The sequence below is a fragment of the Heterodontus francisci genome, chromosome 12 (assembly GCF_036365525.1).
Source record: "Heterodontus francisci isolate sHetFra1 chromosome 12, sHetFra1.hap1, whole genome shotgun sequence".
Classification (NCBI taxonomy): domain Eukaryota; kingdom Metazoa; phylum Chordata; class Chondrichthyes; order Heterodontiformes; family Heterodontidae; genus Heterodontus; species Heterodontus francisci.
In genome coordinates this window covers 71,218,892-71,240,094 of record NC_090382.1, presented here as the reverse complement: position 1 = coordinate 71,240,094, position 21,203 = coordinate 71,218,892, and the positions used below count along the sequence as shown (strand labels likewise).

Here is a 21,203-nt window from a genome sequence, read left to right as displayed (position 1 = left end):
AAAAGAAAGGTTCCTGGGATGGCGGAACTTCAATTCCTGGGATGGCGGGATTGTTGTATGAGGAGAGATTGAGGAGACTGGGTCTGTATTCTCTAGAGTTTAGAAAAATGAGAGGTAATCTCCTTGAAGCATACAAAATTCTTATAGGACTCGACAGGGTTGATGCAGGAAAGATGTTTCCCCCTGGCTGGGGGTCTAGAACCAGAGGACATTTAGGACTGAGATGAGAAGGAATTTCTTTACTCAGAGGGTGTTGAATCTTTGGAATTCTCTACCCCAGAGGGCTGTGGAGGCTCAGTCATTGAGTATATTCAAGACAAAGATTGATAGATTTCTAGATAGTAAAGATATAAAGGGATATGGAGATAGTGCGAGAAAATGGCATTGAGGTGGAAGATCAGCCATGATCTGGTTGAATGGTGGTGCAGGCTCAAGGAGCCAGATGGCCTACTCCTGCTGCTATTTCCTCTGTTCCTAATTATGTGAATAGATTGGAGAAACTAGGGTTGTTCTCTTGAGAGAAGAGAAGGTTGAGAGGAGATTTGATAGAGGTGTTCAAAATCATGAGAGGTTCAGACAGAGGAGACATTTTTCCCATTGGTGGAACCAGAGGACACCGATTTAAGGTTATTGGCAAAAGAATCAAACGCAACTTGAGGAAAAACTGTTTCACACAGCGAGTGATCCGGGATGCACTGCCTGAAAGCGTGGTGGAGGTAGATTCAATCGTGGCGTGGCTTTCAAAAGAGAATTGAATAAGAACCTGCAGGGGAAAAAGATTGCAGGGCGACAAGGGCAGGGCGAGTGACAGGGACTAGCTAAATTGCTCTTGTAGAGAGACGGCAAGGGTTCGATGGGCTGAATGGCCTCCTTTTGTGCTATAACAATTCTATGATTCTATGGTACTATTCAAAGTTTATAAGCGCTTAATTCGCAATCTTTTATCTGATGAATATCAATAAAAAGAAAAAAATAACTTACATTTATATAGCATCTTTCACGACCGCAGGATGTCCGTAAGTGCTTTACAGCCAATGAGGCACTGTTTGAAGTGTAGTCACTGTTGTAAGGTAGGGAAATGGTTTAAAGTTTTCTTCTGTTGTAGAACTATTTTCTAAATTCTGCTTACAGTATGAAGAAAAGATGCAAATTAAGTCTCATAAAGTTATTTAATTGTTTTTATTTCAGCAAGAAAACACTTCAGATAGCCATAGATGGCAGGCATACCAATCACCAGCAGAAAGGTAAAGCCACAATCTTTTCTGATTGGGAATTTTATTTTACATTGTTATTGATTAAACTGAAACTTGGCACAGGGCCATCAACTTTTGCAGTCCATATTTTTTGTAGAATCAAAGGGAAATTGAGCAGGAAGGGGTGAATTCTATGGAGTCAATAATTCTACGAGCTACTTGTTTGTTTACTGGTTGTTCCTAGGTACTCTGGTTACCTTATTTTATGCGGTAGAACTGCTGGTTAGAGTCTGGAACATTTCCTTGTGTGGAACTTGTGTAGCAGATAATTCATGTGGGTAAAAGTTTATGCATAAGGATACAAGAAATGGAACATGATGTTTGGGAAAGTTGAATCAGAACTGGATACACAAATGAAATGGATTTATAATCCTAGCCCCTTTTTGGGACCATCGCTGATCAGGCTTACTGCCCAGATGATCACTCTCACTTAAGGTTGAGAAAGACAGATGTCACTGACACTTGAACGGGTCTGAAGTATTGATCTAACTCTCCCCAAAGGAAAAGGAACCAGTGAGAATATTACCATCCTCCAGGTAGCCTTTTTAACAAGATTTAGCCAGATTATAACATAGAAACATAGAAAAATAACAACCTGGATATTGTAAGGGTCTGGGCATCTCTCCTCCCCACTGAGGAGTGTATGGGGATGGGTTCTCGAGTTTGTGATACAGAAGACTATATGAGACAATATAATTTCGAAATTAAAATTTTATTAAAGAACCAAACATGCAATTCACATTTTGTGGAAGCATCAATTGCAACGTTAATAGTTCTAGGAAAGGAAAGTATAATCTGGTTTCTAGTAGAGAATCCAATTATTAAGTCGAAATATTGTTACAGTAAAATATTTAAGATATCCATCAACATGTAAAGTAACATTTAGCCTAAATCCCCAAGTAGAAAGCTACCGAGTTTAGTGATACACCTCTATCCCAATTATGGGGCGAACTATCGTCACTGCACCACAGTAGCTGTACCTTTACCATGAGAAACGCTGGACTGAATCCAATGAATCTAAAGATCCACTGTGTGGCTCCAAGGTTTTTACTGTTTTTAGCTACATAACTTTTTTTTACATATGGGCGTGTTACCTCTTTGCAAGTAGGTTCGCCCCCCCCCTCTATTTCCCAAATAAGGCTTTATAACTGTTAATTTCTAGTTAAGATCCAGATTGTTTAATTTCTAAGAAAAGGCTGAGTCAGCAGGAAGCTGTGAGTAGAGATGTTGGTCAACATATCCTTAGAGCCAGCAGGATGCTGGAACTTGCAAATGGTGGTAAACTTCCTAGTCACCCAATTGGGTTTTAAGATTAAACTCAGTTTCCTGAATTCAATTGACAGGTGATTTAGGCCCAGCCATAGAAAATCATGTTGTCGATTGTTAAATTGTAGTAACTTACAATGATTACTTATGAAACCTGTATTATCAGTGCCTTACTGAGGTGATGATGTTCATGACTTTTTAGAGCAAGTTCCTGTTTTTCAGAACCTGCCATTGTGTTCTAGGAAGAGGCAATTATGCTGCATCCTTGACCACAGGGTGTTAAGAGTCCTTGACGACAGAGGCATGTTACACTTTAACCTTCCAGCTTTTAATATTTTAATCCCTAATTCATAGGAAAATAACTCTTTTAACGTTATTACCCCTGATGATGGCTGGATTCCTTCACACAAATATGGCCACATGGATACAATCTGCAGCATGCAGAATGGTATGAAGTATTCTCGTACCAGTAGTTACAATCCTTGGTGCATTGCTGCAGTGCATCTTGTAGATGGTACACACTGCTGCCACTGTGCGTCGGAGGTGGAGGGAGGGAGTGTTTGTGGATGGTGTGCCAATCAAGCGGGCTGCTTTGTCTTGGATGGTGTTGAGCTTCTTGAGTGTTGTTGGAGCTGCAGCCATCCAGGCAAGTGGAGAGTATTCCATCACACTCCTGACTTGTGCCTTGTAGATGGTGGACAGGATTTGGGGAGTCAGGAGGTGAGTTACTCGCCTCAAGATTCCTAGCCTTTGACCTATTCTTGTAGCCAAAGTATTTATATGGCTACTCCAGTTCAGTTTCTGGTCAATGGTAGCCCCTAGGATGTTGATAGTGGGGGATTCAGCGATGGTAATGCTGTTGAATGTCAAGGGGAGATGGTTAGATTCTCTCTTGTTGGAGATGGTCATTGCCTGGCACTTGTGTGGCGCGAATGTTACTTGCCACTTATCAGCCCAGGTCTGGATATTGTCCAGGTCTTGCTGCATTTCTACACGAACTGCTTCAGTATCTGAGGAGTCACAAATGGTGCTGAACATTGTGCAATCATCAGCGAACATCCCCACTTCTGACCTTACGATTGAAGGAAGGTCATTGATGAAGCAGCTGAAGATGGTTGGGCCTACCCTGAGGAACTCCTGCAGTGATGTCCTGGAGCTCAGATGATTGACCTCCAACAACCACAACCATCTTCCTTTGCGCTAGGTATGACTCCAGCCAGTGGAGGGTTTTCCCCCTGATTCCCATTGATCTCAGTTTTGCTAGGGATCCTTGACGCCATACTCAGTCAAATGCTGCCTTGATGTCAAGGGCAGTCACTCTCACCTCACCTCCTGAGTTCAGCTCTTTTGTCCCTGTCTGAACCAAGGCTGTTTTGAGGTCAGGAGCTGAGTGGCCCTGGCAGAACCCAAACTGAGCGTCACTGAGCAGATTATTGCTAAGCAAGTGCCACTTGATGGCACTGTTGATGACACCTTCCATCACTTTACTGATGATTGAGAGTAGGCTGATGGGGCAGTAATTGGCCTGGTTGGACTTGTCCTGCTTTTTGTGTACAGGACATACCTGGGCAATTTTCCACATTGCAGGGTAGATGCCAGTGTTGTAGCTGTACTCGAACAGCTTGGCAAGGTGCGCGGCAAGTTCTGGAGCACAGGTCTTCAGTACTATTGCCAGAATATTGTCAGGGCTCATAGCTTTTGCAGTATCCAGTGCCTTCAGTCGTTTCTTGATATCAAGCGGAGTGAATCAAATTGGCTGAAGTCTGGCATCTGTGATGCTGGGGACTTCAGGAGGAGGCCGAGATGGATCATCAACTCGGCACTTCTGGCTGAAGATTGTTGCAAATGCTTCAGCCTTATCTTTCGCAATGATGTGCTGGGCTCCCTCATCATTGAGGATGGGGATATTTGTGGAGCCACCTCCTCCAGTTGGTTGTTTAATTGTCCACCACCATTCACGGCTGGATGTGGCAGGACTGCAGAGCTTAGATCTGATCCATTGGTTATGGGATCGCTTAGCTCTGTCTATCGCACGCTGCTTACGCAATTTGGCATGCAAGTAGTCCTGGGTTGTAGCTTCATCCAGGTTGACACCTCATTTTGAGGTATGCCTGGTGCTGCTCCTGGCATGCCCTCCTGCGCTCTTCATTGAACCAGGGTTGGTCTCCTGGCTTGATGGTAATGGTCGAGTGGGGGATATGCCGGGCCATGAGGTTACAGATTGTGGATTAGTACAGTTCTGCTGCTGCTGATGGCCCACAGCGCCTCATGGATGCCCAGTTTTGCATTGCTAGATCTGTTCGAAATCTATTCCATTTAGCACCGTGATAGTGCCACACAACACGATGGACGGTATCCTCAATGTGAAGGCGGGACTTAGTCTCCACAAGTACTGTGTGGTGGTCACTCCTACCAATACTGTCATGGACAGAAGCATCTGCAGCAGGCAGATTGGTGAGGACGAGGTCAAGTATGTTTTTCCCTCGTGTTGGTTCCCCCACCACCTGCCGCAGACCCAGTCTAGCAGCTATGTCCTTTAGGACTCAGCCAGTTCGGTCAGTTGTGGTGCTACCAAGCCACTCTTGGTGATGGACATTGAAGTCCCCCACCCAGAGTACATTTTGTGCCCTTGCCACCCTCAGTGCTTCCTCCAAGTGGTGTTCAACATGGAGGAGTACTGAGACGTCAGCTGAGGGAGGGCGGTAGGTGGTAATCAGTAGGAGGTTACCTTGCCCATGTTTGACCTGATGCCATGAGACTTTATGGGGTCCGGAGTCGATGTTGAGGACTCCCAGGGCAACTCCCTCCCTACTGTATACCACTGTGCCACCACCTCTGGTGGGTCTGTCCTGCCGGTGGGACAGGACATACCCGGGGATGGTGATGGCAGTGTCTGGGACATTGTCTGTAAGGTATGATTCCGTGAGTATGACTATGTCAGGCTGTTGCTTGACTAGTCTGTGGGACAGCTCTCCCAACTTTGGCACAAGCCCCCAGATGTTAGTAAGGAGGACTTTGCAGGGTCGACAGGGCTGGGTTTGCCGTTGTCATTTTCGGTGCCTAGGTCGATGCCGGGTCGTCCGTCCGGTTTCATTCCTTTTTATAGACTTTGTAGCGGTTAGTTACAACTGAGTGGCTTGCTAGGCCATTTCAGAGGGCATGTAAGAGTTAACCACATTGCTGTAGGTCTGGAGTCACATGTAGGCCAGACCAGGTAAGGACAGCAGATTTCCTTCCCTAAAGGACATTAGTGAACCAGATGGATTTTTACAACAATCGACAATGGTTTCATGGCCATCATTAGACTAGCTTTTTAATTCCAGATTTATTAATTAAGTTCAAATTCCACCTTCTGCTGTGGTGGTTATCCCCAGTGTCTGGCCAATATTTATCCCTCAATCAACATCACAGGAACAGATTATCTGATCATTATCACATTGCTGTTTGTGGGAGTTTACAGTGCGTATCATGGCTGCAATGTTTCCTACATTATAACAATGCCTACATTTCGAAAAAAGCACTTCATTGACTGTGAAGTGCTTTGAGATGTCCGGTGATTTGTGAAAGGCGCTATATAAATGCAAGATTTTTTTATTTCTTTATAAACGTACAACAGGTTTTTCTGAGATGCCCAATTCCATTTAAATGCATGGGATAATCCAGATATGCAGCAAAGCTTGCAAAAGAGCAGCAAAGAGCTATTTTTAAGTATAGTAGCCATAATGCAAAGAATCTAATCTTTCCATAGACAAAGGCTTGGCTCCAGAGAGTTTGAAAATGAGAACGCATTAATCCAAGAGAAGCTGTATCCTCCTCGCTTTTTGCAGAAACCAGATGAGAATATTCTAATTCAACAGTATGGGCTCTGCAGAATCGATTGCAAGGTATATAATCCCAAATTAAAAATCTTCCATTCCCCGTGTAAAAATTACAGCAAAACGATCTTTGTTTCTGCAAACCAGTAGAGAAAACAGGTAATTAAACCTGTGTTTCTGTTGCAAATTTGTGCAGTCAGTTTGTAAAATCTAGAATTGATAATTGTAGCATTGTTTGCCAGTACTTAAACAACTGATTAATAGTGGCCCCAATCTTCCACTTTTAAATCTAACTCCGTGAAGTTGTGTTCTTTTGTTCCAGCCCCAGGCTGGAACGATATTTCAGTTTTAAAAAATTATATCTTTTGAAACATAATTTGGAGTTTAAACAGAAAACAAAAATTGCAGATGCTGGAAATCTGAACAAAATTAGAATATGCTGGTAACACTCAGCAGGTCAGGCAGCATCTGCAGAGAGAACAGACAAGTTGATGTTTAGGTGTAAATCCTTCATCAGAATCGAAGGATATTACAGATTAACATGCTATGTGTCAGTTCTCTCCATAGATGCTGCCTGACCTGCTGAATGTTTCCAGTATTACGTGTTTTAATTTAAAGTTTATTTGCAGTCTATCTTCTGCTGTCAATACAAAACAAAAATTACATGTCAGTTCCCGTAAGATCCTTGCTTCTTCATTTTATTGTAGGTCAAAAACTGAAAACTTCACACTCATTATTCCGAGTGTTAGATATTCTATCAAGGCTTGCAACAGTAATAAAAGCTCTTTAGCACCAGTGCAGCCTGTCAGTCACACTGCTGATTATTGCATTACAGTACCAAAATCTTTGTAAAGCATGCTTACATATTTCATAATCCTAATTAACAAATTTATTGTTGCATCTACAGGTCAGTGGACTGCCACCTCCAGAACTTATGTGGTACTTAAATGGCCAGCCTGTTCAACAAGATATTGGTCATAAGATGCTTGTGTCAGGAAAAGGTGTACACTCACTCATCATTGATGCAGTTACAGCAAGTGATGGTGGGAATTATGAATGTGTAGCCATCAATCGCGCTGGCCAGTGCAAGTTCACAGTAAACCTTGAAGTAGAAAGTAAGAATATTCTTTAATTACTTGAATTGCACAAAATTGATTTCATACAATCAGGCTTGGGTAATCCTCTAAAGAGAATATTGACTAGTTTGACAATTTCCCAAAGTGTAATTTCAGGGTCTTAATGTACATTCATTAAAGCATTCTTTACAATAGGAAAAATACCTATTTATAGCCTATGTATGTGGATGAGGCTAAAAAAATCATTTAATATCCAAACCCTGAAATAACACTTTGGGAGAACATCATAGAAATTTTAATGCATCAGTCTGAAATTCCTCATTCCATTATTTCAGCAAAATGGATTAATACCTTCACTGAAACGAAGAGAGGAATTTCAAACAAATTGATAATTATTTGTTTGCTAGTATCCCTGAGCAGGGGCCCTAACAACCCCATTGTCTAGTGGGCATCTCGGGAGAGTCCAAGGTTAAGGGAGTAAACCCTAACAGAAAATCCGGAGAGGAACCCCGAAGTCGGTCATGTTTCCGGCAGTTCTTGCAGCCATACCGGTGCCAAACGTCGTGCTCTGCACTCCTTTGGACCCCACCAGGAAGGTCGAGAAGGGGGTTTTGACGCTTGGGCAACTCACAACCTCCATACATCCGCCCAGGCATGCGCCATGGAGAGGTCACTCCATAGTCGCCTTACAGCGACCAAAACAACACGGAAGGCAGCAGTTACGGGTTATAAGTCCAACTCGATTGGCATAGAGATTGGGCACCACGGATTACCTTTGTCGGTGGTAGAGGTCATCGCATCTCACTGGACAGCTCCCGCCTCAAACCAGGCAGCCCCCGGTCAATAAGGTTCTGTCCCGCCACAGTCCACCTGCTTCAATGGGTGCTTGGAGCTCAGGGTCATTTCCCGACAAGTGGACTGCAAACAGCACAACAAAAAAAGGAAAGACGGTACCAGCCCTTTGTTTTGCAAGCTGGAACGTCAGAACTATGTGTCCTGGCCTGTCGGAAGACCTTACACAAATCAACGATTCTCGGAAGACCGCCATCATTAACAACGAGCTCAGTAGACTCAATGTGGACATTGCAGCACTTCAGGAGACACACCTCCCTGTGAGCGGATCTCTTAGAGACCAAGACTACACCTTCTTCTGGCAGGGTAGGGATTCTGAATGGGAGGCACAGTGGCGCAGTGGTTAGCACCGCAGCCTCACAGCTCCAGGGACCCGGGTTCGATTCTGGGTAGTGCCTGTGCGGAGTTTGCAAGTTCTCCCTGTGTCTGCGTGGGTTTTCGCCGGGTGCTCTGGTTTCCTCCCACATCCAAAAGACTTTGCAGGTGATAGGTAAATTGGCCGTTGTAAATTGCCCCTAGTGTAGGGAGGTGATAGGGAATATGGGATTACTGTAGGGTTAGTATAAATGGGTGGTTGTTGGTCGGCACAGACTCGGTGGGCCGAAGGGCCTGTTTCAGTGCTGTATCTCTAAATAAAATAAATAAACCAAGACAGCATGGAGTGGGCTTCGCCATCAGAAACACTTTGCTCAGCATGATGGAGCCACCTTCAAATGGTTCGGAACGCATACTGTCCATCCGACTGCTCACTGCCTCTGGTCCAGTACACCTACTCAGCATCTATGCTCCAACATTCTGCTCCCCACCTGAAGCTAAAGGCCAGTTCTATGAGAAACTCCATAATATCATTTGTAGCATCCCCAGTACCGAAGATCTGTTCCTGCTGGGGGACTTTAATGCCAGGGTTGGGGCCAACCATGACTCATGGCCCTCCTGCCTTGGATGCTATGGCATTGGAAGGATGAATGAGAACGGGCAGAGACTGCTTGAGTTGTGTACCTATCACAACCTCTGCATCACCAACTCGTTCTTTCATACTAAACCCTGTCACCAGGTTTCATGGAGGCACCCAAGATCACGTTGTTGGCACCAGCTGGACATCATCGTCACAAGGTCGAGCCTCTTTAAACAGCGTTCAAATCACACGCAGCTTCCACAGTGCATACTGTGACACCGACCACTCTCTGGTGTGCAAGGTTAGACTCAAACCAAAGAAGCTGCACCACTCCAAGCAGAAGGGCTGCCCGTGCATCAACACTAGCAGAATTTCTTATCCACGGCTGTTACATAAGTTTCTAAATTCACTTGAAAAAGCCCTTGAAAACACTCCTACAGGGAATGCAGAGACCAAGTAGGCCCACATCAGAGACGCCATCTATGACTCAGCAATGACCACCTATGGCAAACGTGTGAAGCAGAATGCAGACTGGTTTCAATCTCACTTTGAAGAGCTGGAACCTGTCAGAGCCGCTAAGCGCATTGCACTGTTGAACTACAAGAAAGACCCCAGCGAGTTAACATCCGTAGCACTTAAAACAGCCAGGCACTGCGCAAATGACTAGTGGCAACACCTATGCAGTCATATTCAGCTGGCCTCCAAGACCGGAAACATCAGAGGAATGTATGATGGCATTAAGAGAGCTTTTGGGCCAACCATCAGGAAGATCGCCCCCCTCAAATCTAAATCAGGGGACACAATCACTGACCAACGCAAGCAAATGGACCGCTGAGTGGAGCACTACCTAGAACTGTACTCCAGGGAAAACGTTGTCACTGAGATCACCCTCAATGCAGCCCAGTCTCTGCCAGTCGTACATGAGCTGGACGTACAGCCAACAAAATCGGAACTCAGCAATGCCATTGACTCTCTAGCCAGCGGAAAAGCCCCGGAGAAGGACGGCATTACCCCTGAAATAATCAAGAGTGCCAAGCCTGCTGTACTTTCAACACTCTACGAACTGCTTTGCCTATGCTGGGACGAGGGAGCAGTACCACAGGACATGTGTAATGCCAATATCATCACCCTCTATAAGAACAAGGGTGACCGCGGTGACTGCAACAACTACCGTGGAATCTCCCTGCTCAGCATAGTGGGGAAAGTCTTCGCTCGAGTCGCTTTAAACAGGCTCCAGAATCTGGCTGAGCATGTCTACCCTGAGGCACAGTGTGGCTTTCAAGCAGAGAGATCCACCTTTGACGTGCTCTTTTCCCTTCGCCAGCTACAGGAGAAATGCCACGAACAACAGATGCCCCTCTACATTGCTTTCATTGATCTCACCAAAGCCTTTGACCTCATCAGCAGACGTGGTCTCTTCAGACTACTAGAAAAGATCGGATGTCCACCAAAGCTACTAAGTATCATCACCTCATTCCATGACAATATGAAAGGCACAATTCAGCATAGCGGCGCCTCATCAGACCCCTTTCCTATCCTGAGTGGCGTGAAACAGGGCTGTGTTCTTGCAGCTACACTGTTTGGGATTTTCTTCTCCCTGCTGCTCTCACATGCGTTCAAGTCTTCAGAAGACGGAATTTTCCTCCACACAAGATCAGGTGACAGGTTGTTCAACCTTGCCCGTCCAAGAGCGAAGACCAAAGTACGGAAAGTCCTCATCAGGGAACTCCTCTTTGCTGACGATGCTGCATTAACATCTCTCACTGAAGAGTGTCTGCAGAGACTCATCAACAGGATTGCGGCTGCCTACAACAAATTTGGCCTAACCATCAGCCTCAAGAAAACGAACATCATGGGACAGGACGTCAGAAATGCTGCATCCATCAATATCGGCGACCACGCTCTGGAAGTGGTTCAAGAGTTCACCTACCTAGGCTCAACTATCACCAGTAACCTGTCTCTCGATGCAGAAATCAACAAACACATGGGAAAGGCTTCCACTGCTATGTCCAGACTGGCCAAGAGAGTGTGGGAAAATGGCGCACTGACACGGCACACAAAAGTCCGAGTGTATCAAGCCTGTGTCCTCAGTACCTTGCTCTATGGCAGCGAGGCCTGGACAATGTATGTCAGCCAACAGCGACGTCTCAATTCATCCCATCTTCGCTGTCTCCGGAGAATACTTGGCATTAGGTGGCAGGACCGTATCTCCAACACTGAAGTCCTCGAGGCGGCCAACATCACCAGCATATACACCCTACTGAGCCAGCGGCACTTGAGATGGCCTGGCCATGTGAGCCATATGGAAGATGGCAGGATCCCCAAGGACACATTGTACAGCGAGTTCGTCACTGGTATCAGACTCACCGGCCGTCTATGTCTCCGCTTTAAAGACGTCTGCAAACACGACATGAAGTCCTGTGACATTGATCACAAGTCGTGGGAGTCAGTTGCCAGTGATCGCCAGAGCTGGCGGGCAGCCATAAAGACGGGGCTAAAGTGTGGCGAGTCGAAGAGACTTAGCAGTTGGCAGGAAAAAAGGCAGAAGCGCAAGGGGAGAGCCAACTGTGTAACAGCCCCGACAACCAACTTTATCTGCAGCACCTGTGGAAGAGTCTGTCACTCTAGAATTGGCCTTTATAGCCACTCCTACTGCTGCCTCACAAACCACTGACCACCTCCAGGCGTTTACCCATTGTCTCTCGAGACAAGGAGGCCAAAGAAGAAGAAGAAGAAGTATCCCATGGTGAAATTTCAAGGCCCTTGTATTCAAAGACCCAAAATTGCAGCAGCATTGACTGTTTGATGCTAGTTATACAATCTTGTAGAAATTCATGCCATTTTCTTTCTTGCATCCAGAGTACTGTGTTCAGTTCAGGAAGGATATACTAACCTTAGAAGGGATGTAGCAGACATTCACTCGAATGAGATCTGGGTTAAAAGGGTGAGAGTATGAGGACAGATTGGATACAGTAGGCTTGAACTACCTTGAGTACATAAGAATAAAGGGTGATCTAATTGAGGTGCTTAAGATGATTAAAGTATTTGATAGGTGAGATAGTACTTTCTCTATTTTCTCTCAGTCCAAAACAAAGTGGGTGTAAGCTTGAATTAGAGCTAGACCATTCAGGAGTGATGTCAGGAAGCACGTGTTCTCATAAAGGGTAGCTGAAATCTGAAACTCTCTCCCCCAAACAGCTATTGAAGCTGGAACAATTGAAAATTTCAAAGTTGTGATTGGTAGATTTTTGTTAGGCAAGGGTATTATGGGTTATAAAACCACAGCCGGTAGATGGAGTTAAGATACAGATCAGCCATAATCTTACACTGAATAGCGGAACAGGCACAAGTGGCTGAATGGTCTACTCCTCTTTCTCTCTGCTGTTCAGTTTAGACTTAAAAATCATTGTGAAGCCTTGTACATTTTAGCTATGGCAAACTAGGGGAATCATATGCTAGCAATGGCTACATTCTTTTCCGTATCTAACAGATAATTAATTGCATTTCCTTAACTGTCTTTGAGAGTAATTTTAACCTACCATGCTTGGTGGGAAGCTGACAGGATCATGTTGGCTGCCTGAGTCATACCACATCCGAATTTTATTCTCTATTGAAGTCACTGGAGAGTAAAATCAGGCGAAATATAAAACGAGAGTATCACTCAAACCCATTCAGTTACCACCTCTAAGTTAGTCCTGTTGGTGAGTTAGTGCTAGGTGATATGATTCATTTACCAAATGCAGCTTAGGTCTCAGGCAGAAAAATAAATATTAGATTTCCGTTAGACACAACATTTATTCAATGAAGAAACTGTCCTAAGCAATGAAATTGGGAATGTGCTTTGATATCAGATGCATTCATTTGTACATTGCTGCTAAAGGTAGAATTTCATAAAGCCTAAACCAGTGGCTAAGTAATTCATGTTGCAACTTTTCTTCTTAAAGCAAGAGGAGCTATACAAGTACCAGAATTTATTTACAAGCTTCAGAATTCCAGAGCTGTCGAAGGAGGAAAAGTCAAGTTGGAATGCCAAGTGACTGGAGAGCCACAGCCAATAATCTTCTGGAGAAAGGATCATGAAATGATAAAGCACAACACAAACAGAATCAGGTAATTACAAGTTTCTGTAACTCTAGTTGGAGACTGGCAGAACCCACTCAGAGATGACAGAGACTTAGTTATGCCGGGTCTCCATCATTTCCCTGCCATGAGGGGCAGAACTTAATGTGCATTCCTCACAAAGCAAATGTTATCATGGAGGTGCAATCAGAACAGGAACTTCTTACATCAGGAGTTCCCACTTTCCTGGGACTCACCAAAATAGATATATGTTTGCTCACAACATAGCCACTAATGCACATGCGCAAATGCAGCCTCATCCACTGAAACATCACTACCTGTGACATCTCAGACAGCTGCCAGTAATAAAGATGGCGCTGCTCAGTTTGACAAATAAAACAAATTCAACCCAAAGCCCCTCACTCCTCAAAGCCCATGATCGCCGACTCAATTGCTGCTTCTCCTCCCCACTCCCTCCCGCGATCACCGCCTCAATGGCCGCATTCAGTTTCCCGCACATTCTCACGCCCACCTGCTCCCCACTCCATCCCGCCTTTCTCATCCGCAACCATCTGCTTGCCGTTCCCTCCTGATGCTCGTTTCCCCACCTCACTGCCCAGAGAAGCAGTGGGAGCAAGCGAGGTGCGAGCTGGGGAAGCAGCGAGGTAGGAAGCGAGCGAACAGCAGTCGGGAGCAGGACTGAACGGCGGGATGGAGTGACGAGCAGGCAGGTGCAGCGGGAGGGAGCAGTGAGCAGGCAGGTGTGGGAGGAAGCGGGGAAGAGAAGTGGCAATGGAGGCGGTGATCGCGGGATACTGTTGGGGGAATGGAGGTGGTGATCGCGGGAGGGACTGGAATACTGTTGGGGGGATGGAGGTGGCGATTGCGGGAGGGACTGGAATACTGTTGGGGGGATGGAGGTGGAGATTGCGGGAGGGAGCGGGATACTGTTGGGGGGATGGAGGTGGCGATTGTGGGAGGAAGCGGGATACTGTTGGGGGGATGGAGGTGGTGATTGCGGGAGGGAGCGGGATACTGTTGGGGGGATGGAGGTGGCGATTGCGGGAGGGAGCGGGATACTGTTAGGGGATGGAGGTGGCGATCGCAGGAGGGACTGGGGTACTGTTGAGGGGATGGAGGTGGTGATTGTGGGAGGGAGCGGGATACTGTTGGGGGGGTAGAGGTGGCAATTGCGGGAGGGAGCGGGATACTGTTGGGGAGTGGAGGTGGCGAATGTGGGAGGGAGCGGGATACTGTTGGGGGGATGGAGGTGACGATTGTGGCCATTGAGGGGTGAGGCAACACTCGGACGTCATTATGTGGTGATGTCACCGCACACATGCGAGGATTCATCCTGGCAAACTGGCAAATGTTCAGACACTCTGCTCATGTACTGCATTGTCAGGAGACATTCCATCAGTAAAATAACAGTATTGAGGAAAATAATGGTACTAAAGAGTGACAAATCCCCAAGACCAGGTCATTCCCATCCCCCAGTTTTAAAGGAATAGGTGAGAAATTTGCAGATGCCCTAACTTCTAAATCTTCTAAAGTTCTCAGGTATACAGGGAAGGGAGTGTAGATAGTCTCGGTCATGCCGTGATCAAAAAGGAGGAGGCGTTGGGCGTCTTGCAAAGCATTAAGGTAGATAAGTCCCCAGGGCCTGATGGGATCTACCCCAGAATACTGAAGGAGGCAAGTAAAGAAATTGCTGGGGCCTTGACAGAAATCTTTGTATCCTCATTGGCTACAGGTGAGGTCCCAGAGGACTGGAGAATAGCCAATGTTGTTCCTTTGTTTAAGAAGGGTAGCAAGGATAATCCAGGAAATTATCGGCCGGTGAGCCTTACGTCAATGGTAGGGAAATTATTAGAGAGGATTCTTCGGGACAGGATTTACTCCCATTTGGAAACAAATTAACTTATTAACGAGAGGCAGCATGGTTTTGTGAAGGGGAGGTCTTGTCTCACTAACTTGATCGAGTTTTTTGAGGAAGTGACGAAGATGATTGATGAAGGAAGGGCAGTGGATGTTGTCTGTGCCGACCATCAACCACCCATTTATACTAACCCTACACTAATCCCATATTCCTACCACATCCCCACCTGTCCCTATATTCCCCTGCCACCTACCTATACTAGGGGCAATTTATAATGGCCAATTTACCTATCAACCTGCAAGTCTTTTTGGCATGTGGGAGGAAACCGGAGTACCCAGCGAAAACCCATGCAGACACAGGGAGAACTTGCAAACTCCACACAGGCAGTGCCCAGAATTGAACCCGGGTCGCTGGAGCTGTGAGGCTGCTAACCACTGCGCCACTGTGCCGCCCTAGCAGTGGAAGGGTGGTTTTCTGAATGGAGGGCTGTGACTAGTGGTGTTCCGCAGGGATCAGTGCTGGGACTCTTGCTCTTTGTAGTATATATAAATGATTTGGAGGAAAATGTAGCTGGTCTGATTGGTAAGTTTGCGGACGACACAACGGTTGGTGGAATTGCGGATAGTGATGAGGATTGTCAGAGGATACAGCAGGATATAGATCGGTTGGAGAATTGGGTGGAGAAATGGCAGATGGAGTTTAATCCCTACAAATGTGAGGTAATGGATTTTGGAAGATCTAATGCAGGTGGGAAGTATACAGTAAATGGCAGAACCCTTAGGAGTATTGACAGGCAGAGAGATCTGGGCGTACAGGTCCACAGGTCACTGAAAGTGGCAACGCAGGTGGATAAGGTAGTCAAGAAGGCATACGGCATGCTTTCCTTCATCGGTCGGGCATAGAGTATAAAAATTGGCAAGTCATGCTGCAGCTGTACAGGACTTTAGATAGGCCACACTTAGAATATTGCGTGCAATTCTGGTCGCCAAACTACCAGAAGGACGTGGAGGCTTTGCAGAGGGTACAGAAGAGGTTTACCAGGATGTTGCCTGGTCTGGAGGGCATTAGCTATGAAGAGAGGTTGGATAAACTCAGATTGTTTTCACTGGAACGACGGAGGTGGAGGGGCGACATGATAGAGGTTTACAAAGTTATGAGCGGCATGGACAGAGTGGATAGTCAGAAGCATTTTCCCAGGGTGGAAGAGTCAGTTACTAGGGGACATAGGTTTAAGGTGCGAGGGGCAAAGTTTAGAGGGGATGAGCGAGGGTGGTGAGTGCCTGGAACCTGCTGCCGAGGGAGGTGGTGGAAGCAGGTACGATAGCGATGTTTAAGAGGCATCTTGACAAATACATAAATAGGATGGGAATAGAAGGATACGGTCCCCGGAAGTACAGAAGGGTCTAGTTTAGGCAGGCATCAAGATCGGCGCAGGCTTGGATGGCTGAATGGCCTGTTCCTGTGCTGTACTGTTCTTTGTTCTTTGTACAGGTCAGGTGATTAGTTCACAAATCAGCCACTGAATGATGAAACACGCTCAAGGGACTAAATGGCCTACTGCTGTTCTTATGTTCCTGGTTCATGCAGAACTAGAAGTGTAGTTGGCCCCATGGGGGTTGCGACCTCAATCCTAACAAAAACAGTCATTCTTTGTATTTGCATTTCCTTCTACAAGCCAGCATCTTAGCGAATCTGCACTGTACCCACTCTAATAATTCAATATCCTTCTCAAAGTATGGAGCACAACTCCACACTGCATTCCAAATCCACTCTTACCACGGTTTTATATAGAGTCATCATAACATCTTGACTTTTATCTTCTATATGTCCTGCCATAAAACCCAGTATTCAATTAGCTTCCATTATGGCAGTGCTGCTTTTCAGATCTTATGAACATAAACCTGAACCTCTGTTCTTTCATGCCATTCAGCTTTCTCTATTCAAAGTATAATTATTAGTTCTTTTCTTTATCCTCACATTTATAAACATTGAATTTCATCTGTCACTTTTTTGCCTTTCCTTCTCCTTTCCAACCAGTTTTTAATCCAATTTAATCTTGTTGCTAAATCTAAACCTTATAAATGGTAATTTAATGAAAAGTTTCACTGTTTTTCTTTGGTTTCTGCCAGTCTACTAAAATTTGGCACATGTTCGGGAGAACCACCACAGAAATTCTACACCAAGTTCTTCGGCAATAAATTTGCAACTGCATAGAGATCACAAGGATGGTTAGTGTGTGAAACAAATAATCTCATGCAGTCGGAAGCACTTGTCTGAGATTGATGTTAAAGGATATCATTGAGCAGACAGATGACACTGAGAGGGTAGAGCCTCCCTATGCTTAAAGTTCCCATTTCAGCCACCCAAATCAGGAATGGGTGTAGCTGTGGAGGATGGTAAATGTAATGTTGTGCGGAATACTGGTTTCCATATCGATGGATGTGAGCCTCACTGTTGGGGTTCAGTTCAAGGAAGCAGCCTTTTTGTATGTTTTCTTAATTAATGTTTCAAGATTGGCGCACTTGCTCAAAACAGGTCTGGAATTGGGAGGGGGGACTTCAGCATGGTGGGCAGGCCAACGTCAGAGATGAGACCTAGTGGTACTTGCCTCCATTTACTAATAAGGTGACCTCTCACTGACTCTGCAGACTCTGGGGTCAGCACCAGAGGGCAGCATCTGGTGCAATGCAGGATTGTAAATGCCAAGATTGTGCAGAAATATTTTTTGGCTTTTTGATGCCTAAAATGGAAACGTGTTACTATTTCCAGCAGTAACATCCCTCACTTTAAGAAGCCTAAAAAAACAAACAAAAAAATCAGGTTTTTGAATTTTCACTTTTGGAGATTAATATCTGAGAATTCAATTAAAACTATTTCACATGCTTTTAGTAGCAATTTATATAGAGGTTTTAATTTTTGTATTGGCAGCCTATACCATAGCAATGATGGTAAAGTTGGCCTTGAAATTTTCCCAGTTGATAAATGTGATGCTGGATGGTATACTGTGTCTGCCCAAAATGAAGCTGGGTCAACAATCTGCACAGCAAGACTGGATATCGCTGGTGAGTTGCCTTCAAAAACAGCATGCAAATCTCTAGGAATTTAGACAAATCTGCACAAAACTTTTCCTGCTTTGCTCAAACATGGTTTTCTGCAAATTACTACTAAGTGATAATTTGCCAAATGCCAAACAATTGGCCTGGTGCCATCCGTGTTTAGGGCAAACCAATTTGGTAAGGGAGGCATCAAACAGGCATTCGGCTCCATATTTGCATATATATATATACAAACAAGTCCATGAGTTCCTGGCACTTGTTATTCGAGGTGAGGGTTGAGGGGGCAGGGGTGAGGCAGCAAAGAAGACAGTAGTTATATTTGCTGTCCAGGGTGATCTTAAGAGTAGTGGCAGTTTATTTATTTATTTTCTTTTATTTAGAGATACAGCACTGAAACAGGCCCTTCGGCCCACTGAGTCTGTGCTGACCAACAACCATCCACTTATACTAACCCTGCAGTAATTCCATATTCCCTATCACCTACCTACACTCAGTGCAATTTACAATGGCCAATTTACCTATCAACCTGCAAGTCTTTGGCTGTGGGAGGAAACCGGAGCACCCGGCCAAAATCTCACACGGTCACAGGGAGAACTTGCAAACTCCACACAGGCAGTACCCAGAATCGAACCCCGGTCCCTGGAGCTGTGAGGCTGCAGTGCTAACCACTGTGCCGCCCTAGTTCTGGAAGAGGAGAGTGAGGCCCATTATTGTTGGAGGTGGTCCAGGCAGATCTGTTGATGGATGGAGTTATGCTCAAGTCTACACCCCTTGGACTTGTTGGATTGAAGGCAGGGGCCATACAGAAAAATTGACTGGGATGAGAGAAATGGGAACAAGGCCATCAAGGATAGAGGAGAGCAAATCAACAGCTGCAGAAGTATCATTCTGAATAGAAGGCCATAAGTCTAGTCACTTGGGATCTTGAAAGCATAGTTGTAAGTAACATGGGGGAAGTGTTTTTCCAAAGATGGATACAGAAGGAAGTAGAGTTGGACGAGGGTAGAGAAATGTGGATTATGGATACAAGGAAGTTGTTGGAGAGGGCCACTTCACTGTTAGAGACCATGGGAGTAGAGAGGTCATGGGAAATGGCAACAAAACTTATTATAGCATCAAGTAATGACTGTTTAGAAATGACTTACGTCAAATTCTAACAATCATCTTTTCTATTTGCTCCCAACAGCTTGGCCAGTGAAACAAGTTCCAAGTACCAAACAACCGAAGGTGCGGCCAACATTTACCCGATACTCAGTGCTTAATGGTCAAGGGTTCCTGCTGGACCAAGGCTCCCAATATACAGCATCATACCCTGGCCTGGTAGAAAGTGATGAACTGTAATGTCATTGTACTTCAGCTCCATAGACAATGTTAGCTTTTCAGCTTATGGAATGTAGTATGTTTTATCTGCACCTTACTGTACACAAAACAATTAGTTTTGTGTACAAATTTACATTTAGTTGTAAAAGCGTAAAAATCCTAAAGTATACATACTAAACTGTTGCACATTAAGGTTTATTAGTTCATGTACATACATTTATGGTGTGGATCATAGCACAAAAACAAATTTGTGACGTGGTGCGTAATCAGTTGAGATGGATGAGAAAATAATTATATGAAAGTAAATAATCAAAATCATACATAGTAAGCTAATTTTATGGTGTTCTGCCTTGTAAGTGTGACTGTGGTAATGGATTTGAGTAAAAAGTAAAACTCTTTATTGTTTGTAAGTTCTTTTGAATAGCAGCATGCACACGGTGTTCTAAGTCCAAAGCACCTTGCATTTAAACTATTGTGGCAGTCTGGGGCTTGTACATGTGAGTTTGCAGCAAATAACTTTTGCAGTTTGGGTGGGTGTTAACTTTGTGAAATATTGTAAGCTGAAAGTGTGGAGCGGTAAACTGCCACTAATGGATGAAGCTACATTGTTGGAACATTACAAAGTGTGCCTAGAATCAGTGCTGTACTATACAAAAGGCTAATCTTAAGTGCAATGATGACACTTCTTTATAGTCTTTGACATCTATGACTAGCGTTAAGAGCTCCACTTACCTGAGTAAAAGCATTTTTCTATCAATTCAGGCACTCAGACCAGGAAAGGAGTGGACACTAATTTTCAGTACAGTCCTACCTTCATAGAAATTTGTCTTTCTGCAAAAATTATACTTTGCATTTTATTAAAAGGACACAGCAATGTGGAAATAACTTTAGTATAAGTATGTCATGCTACATATTAATTTGCTGGTCTTCCATCCTAGCATAGAACCTGTGCGTCCATAGACAATACTAGTTTTGTTGATGAGCATCATCCTATCTGCCCTAGAAAATCGCATTCCTTTTAGCTATGGAAGGGAAAAGAACCATTCACCAGAATTACTCTTTAGATAATATAACACTTCAGTTAGTGAAGTGACTGCTGGTAATAACTGTAAACGATTTTTAAAAAGGTTATCATACAAAATAATAAAATAGTGTACAATTCTACAAGATTTAGTCAAAGACTTTTTTTGATTCTTTTCTTGAAGAAGCTACTGTTTATGGCAGTCGTAACAATAATTGCTTTTAACTCATTCACCACTCTGGTTCCTGGCTTTCTACATTGCAAGTAGGATCACACTTGCAGCTTTGCAGAATAATGGTTGATAAAAGCAAGTTTCTTCACAACGTTATGTAAATTAAGAAATGGAATGTTTTTTCCAATTTTTAATCTTCATTGATCAATAAAATGATCCGATATTCAAAATTATTTCTGAAACTGCTTCAAATTAACTAAAGCAACCACATGTAAGAGGGCATGAAACAAACTTTAAATATTGTAGTGCATGACAGAAGTTCCTTTTTCAAAATAACAGGAGATGATTTTCATCTGTTTTTTTGCCATGATATTTAAAGGGATTCTTAGCTGCTCTTAGTAAAATGCTGAAAAGATTTAGGAGGCTATTGGCTTGTAAATCATAGTCACCTTTTGCTACTTAAGCCATTTACAGTTGTCTGCTACGTCTACACGACTTTCTCGACTGTTAATGCACTTCTGCCACCATAGAGTTGCTTC

General features: G+C 44.5%; 1 protein-coding gene across 8 annotated transcripts in view; it reads left to right on the top strand.

Annotated features, from left to right (window-relative positions):
- The window catches only part of LOC137375621 (myotilin-like), a 132,552-nt gene extending 112,683 nt beyond the window's left edge, over positions 1-19,869 (top strand). For all 8 annotated transcript variants that reach the window (XM_068043005.1, XM_068043003.1, XM_068043002.1 and 5 more), the window contains 6 exons: positions 1,189-1,244; positions 6,268-6,403; positions 7,242-7,449; positions 13,102-13,267; positions 18,024-18,157; positions 19,338-19,869. In XM_068043005.1, coding sequence (XP_067899106.1) covers positions 1,189-1,244; positions 6,268-6,403; positions 7,242-7,449; positions 13,102-13,267; positions 18,024-18,157; positions 19,338-19,492 — 855 coding nt within the window. In that variant the 3' untranslated portion in view covers positions 19,493-19,869. The remainder of the gene's footprint in view (positions 1-1,188; positions 1,245-6,267; positions 6,404-7,241; positions 7,450-13,101; positions 13,268-18,023; positions 18,158-19,337) is intronic.
- Positions 19,870-21,203: the final 1,334 nt, after the last annotated feature.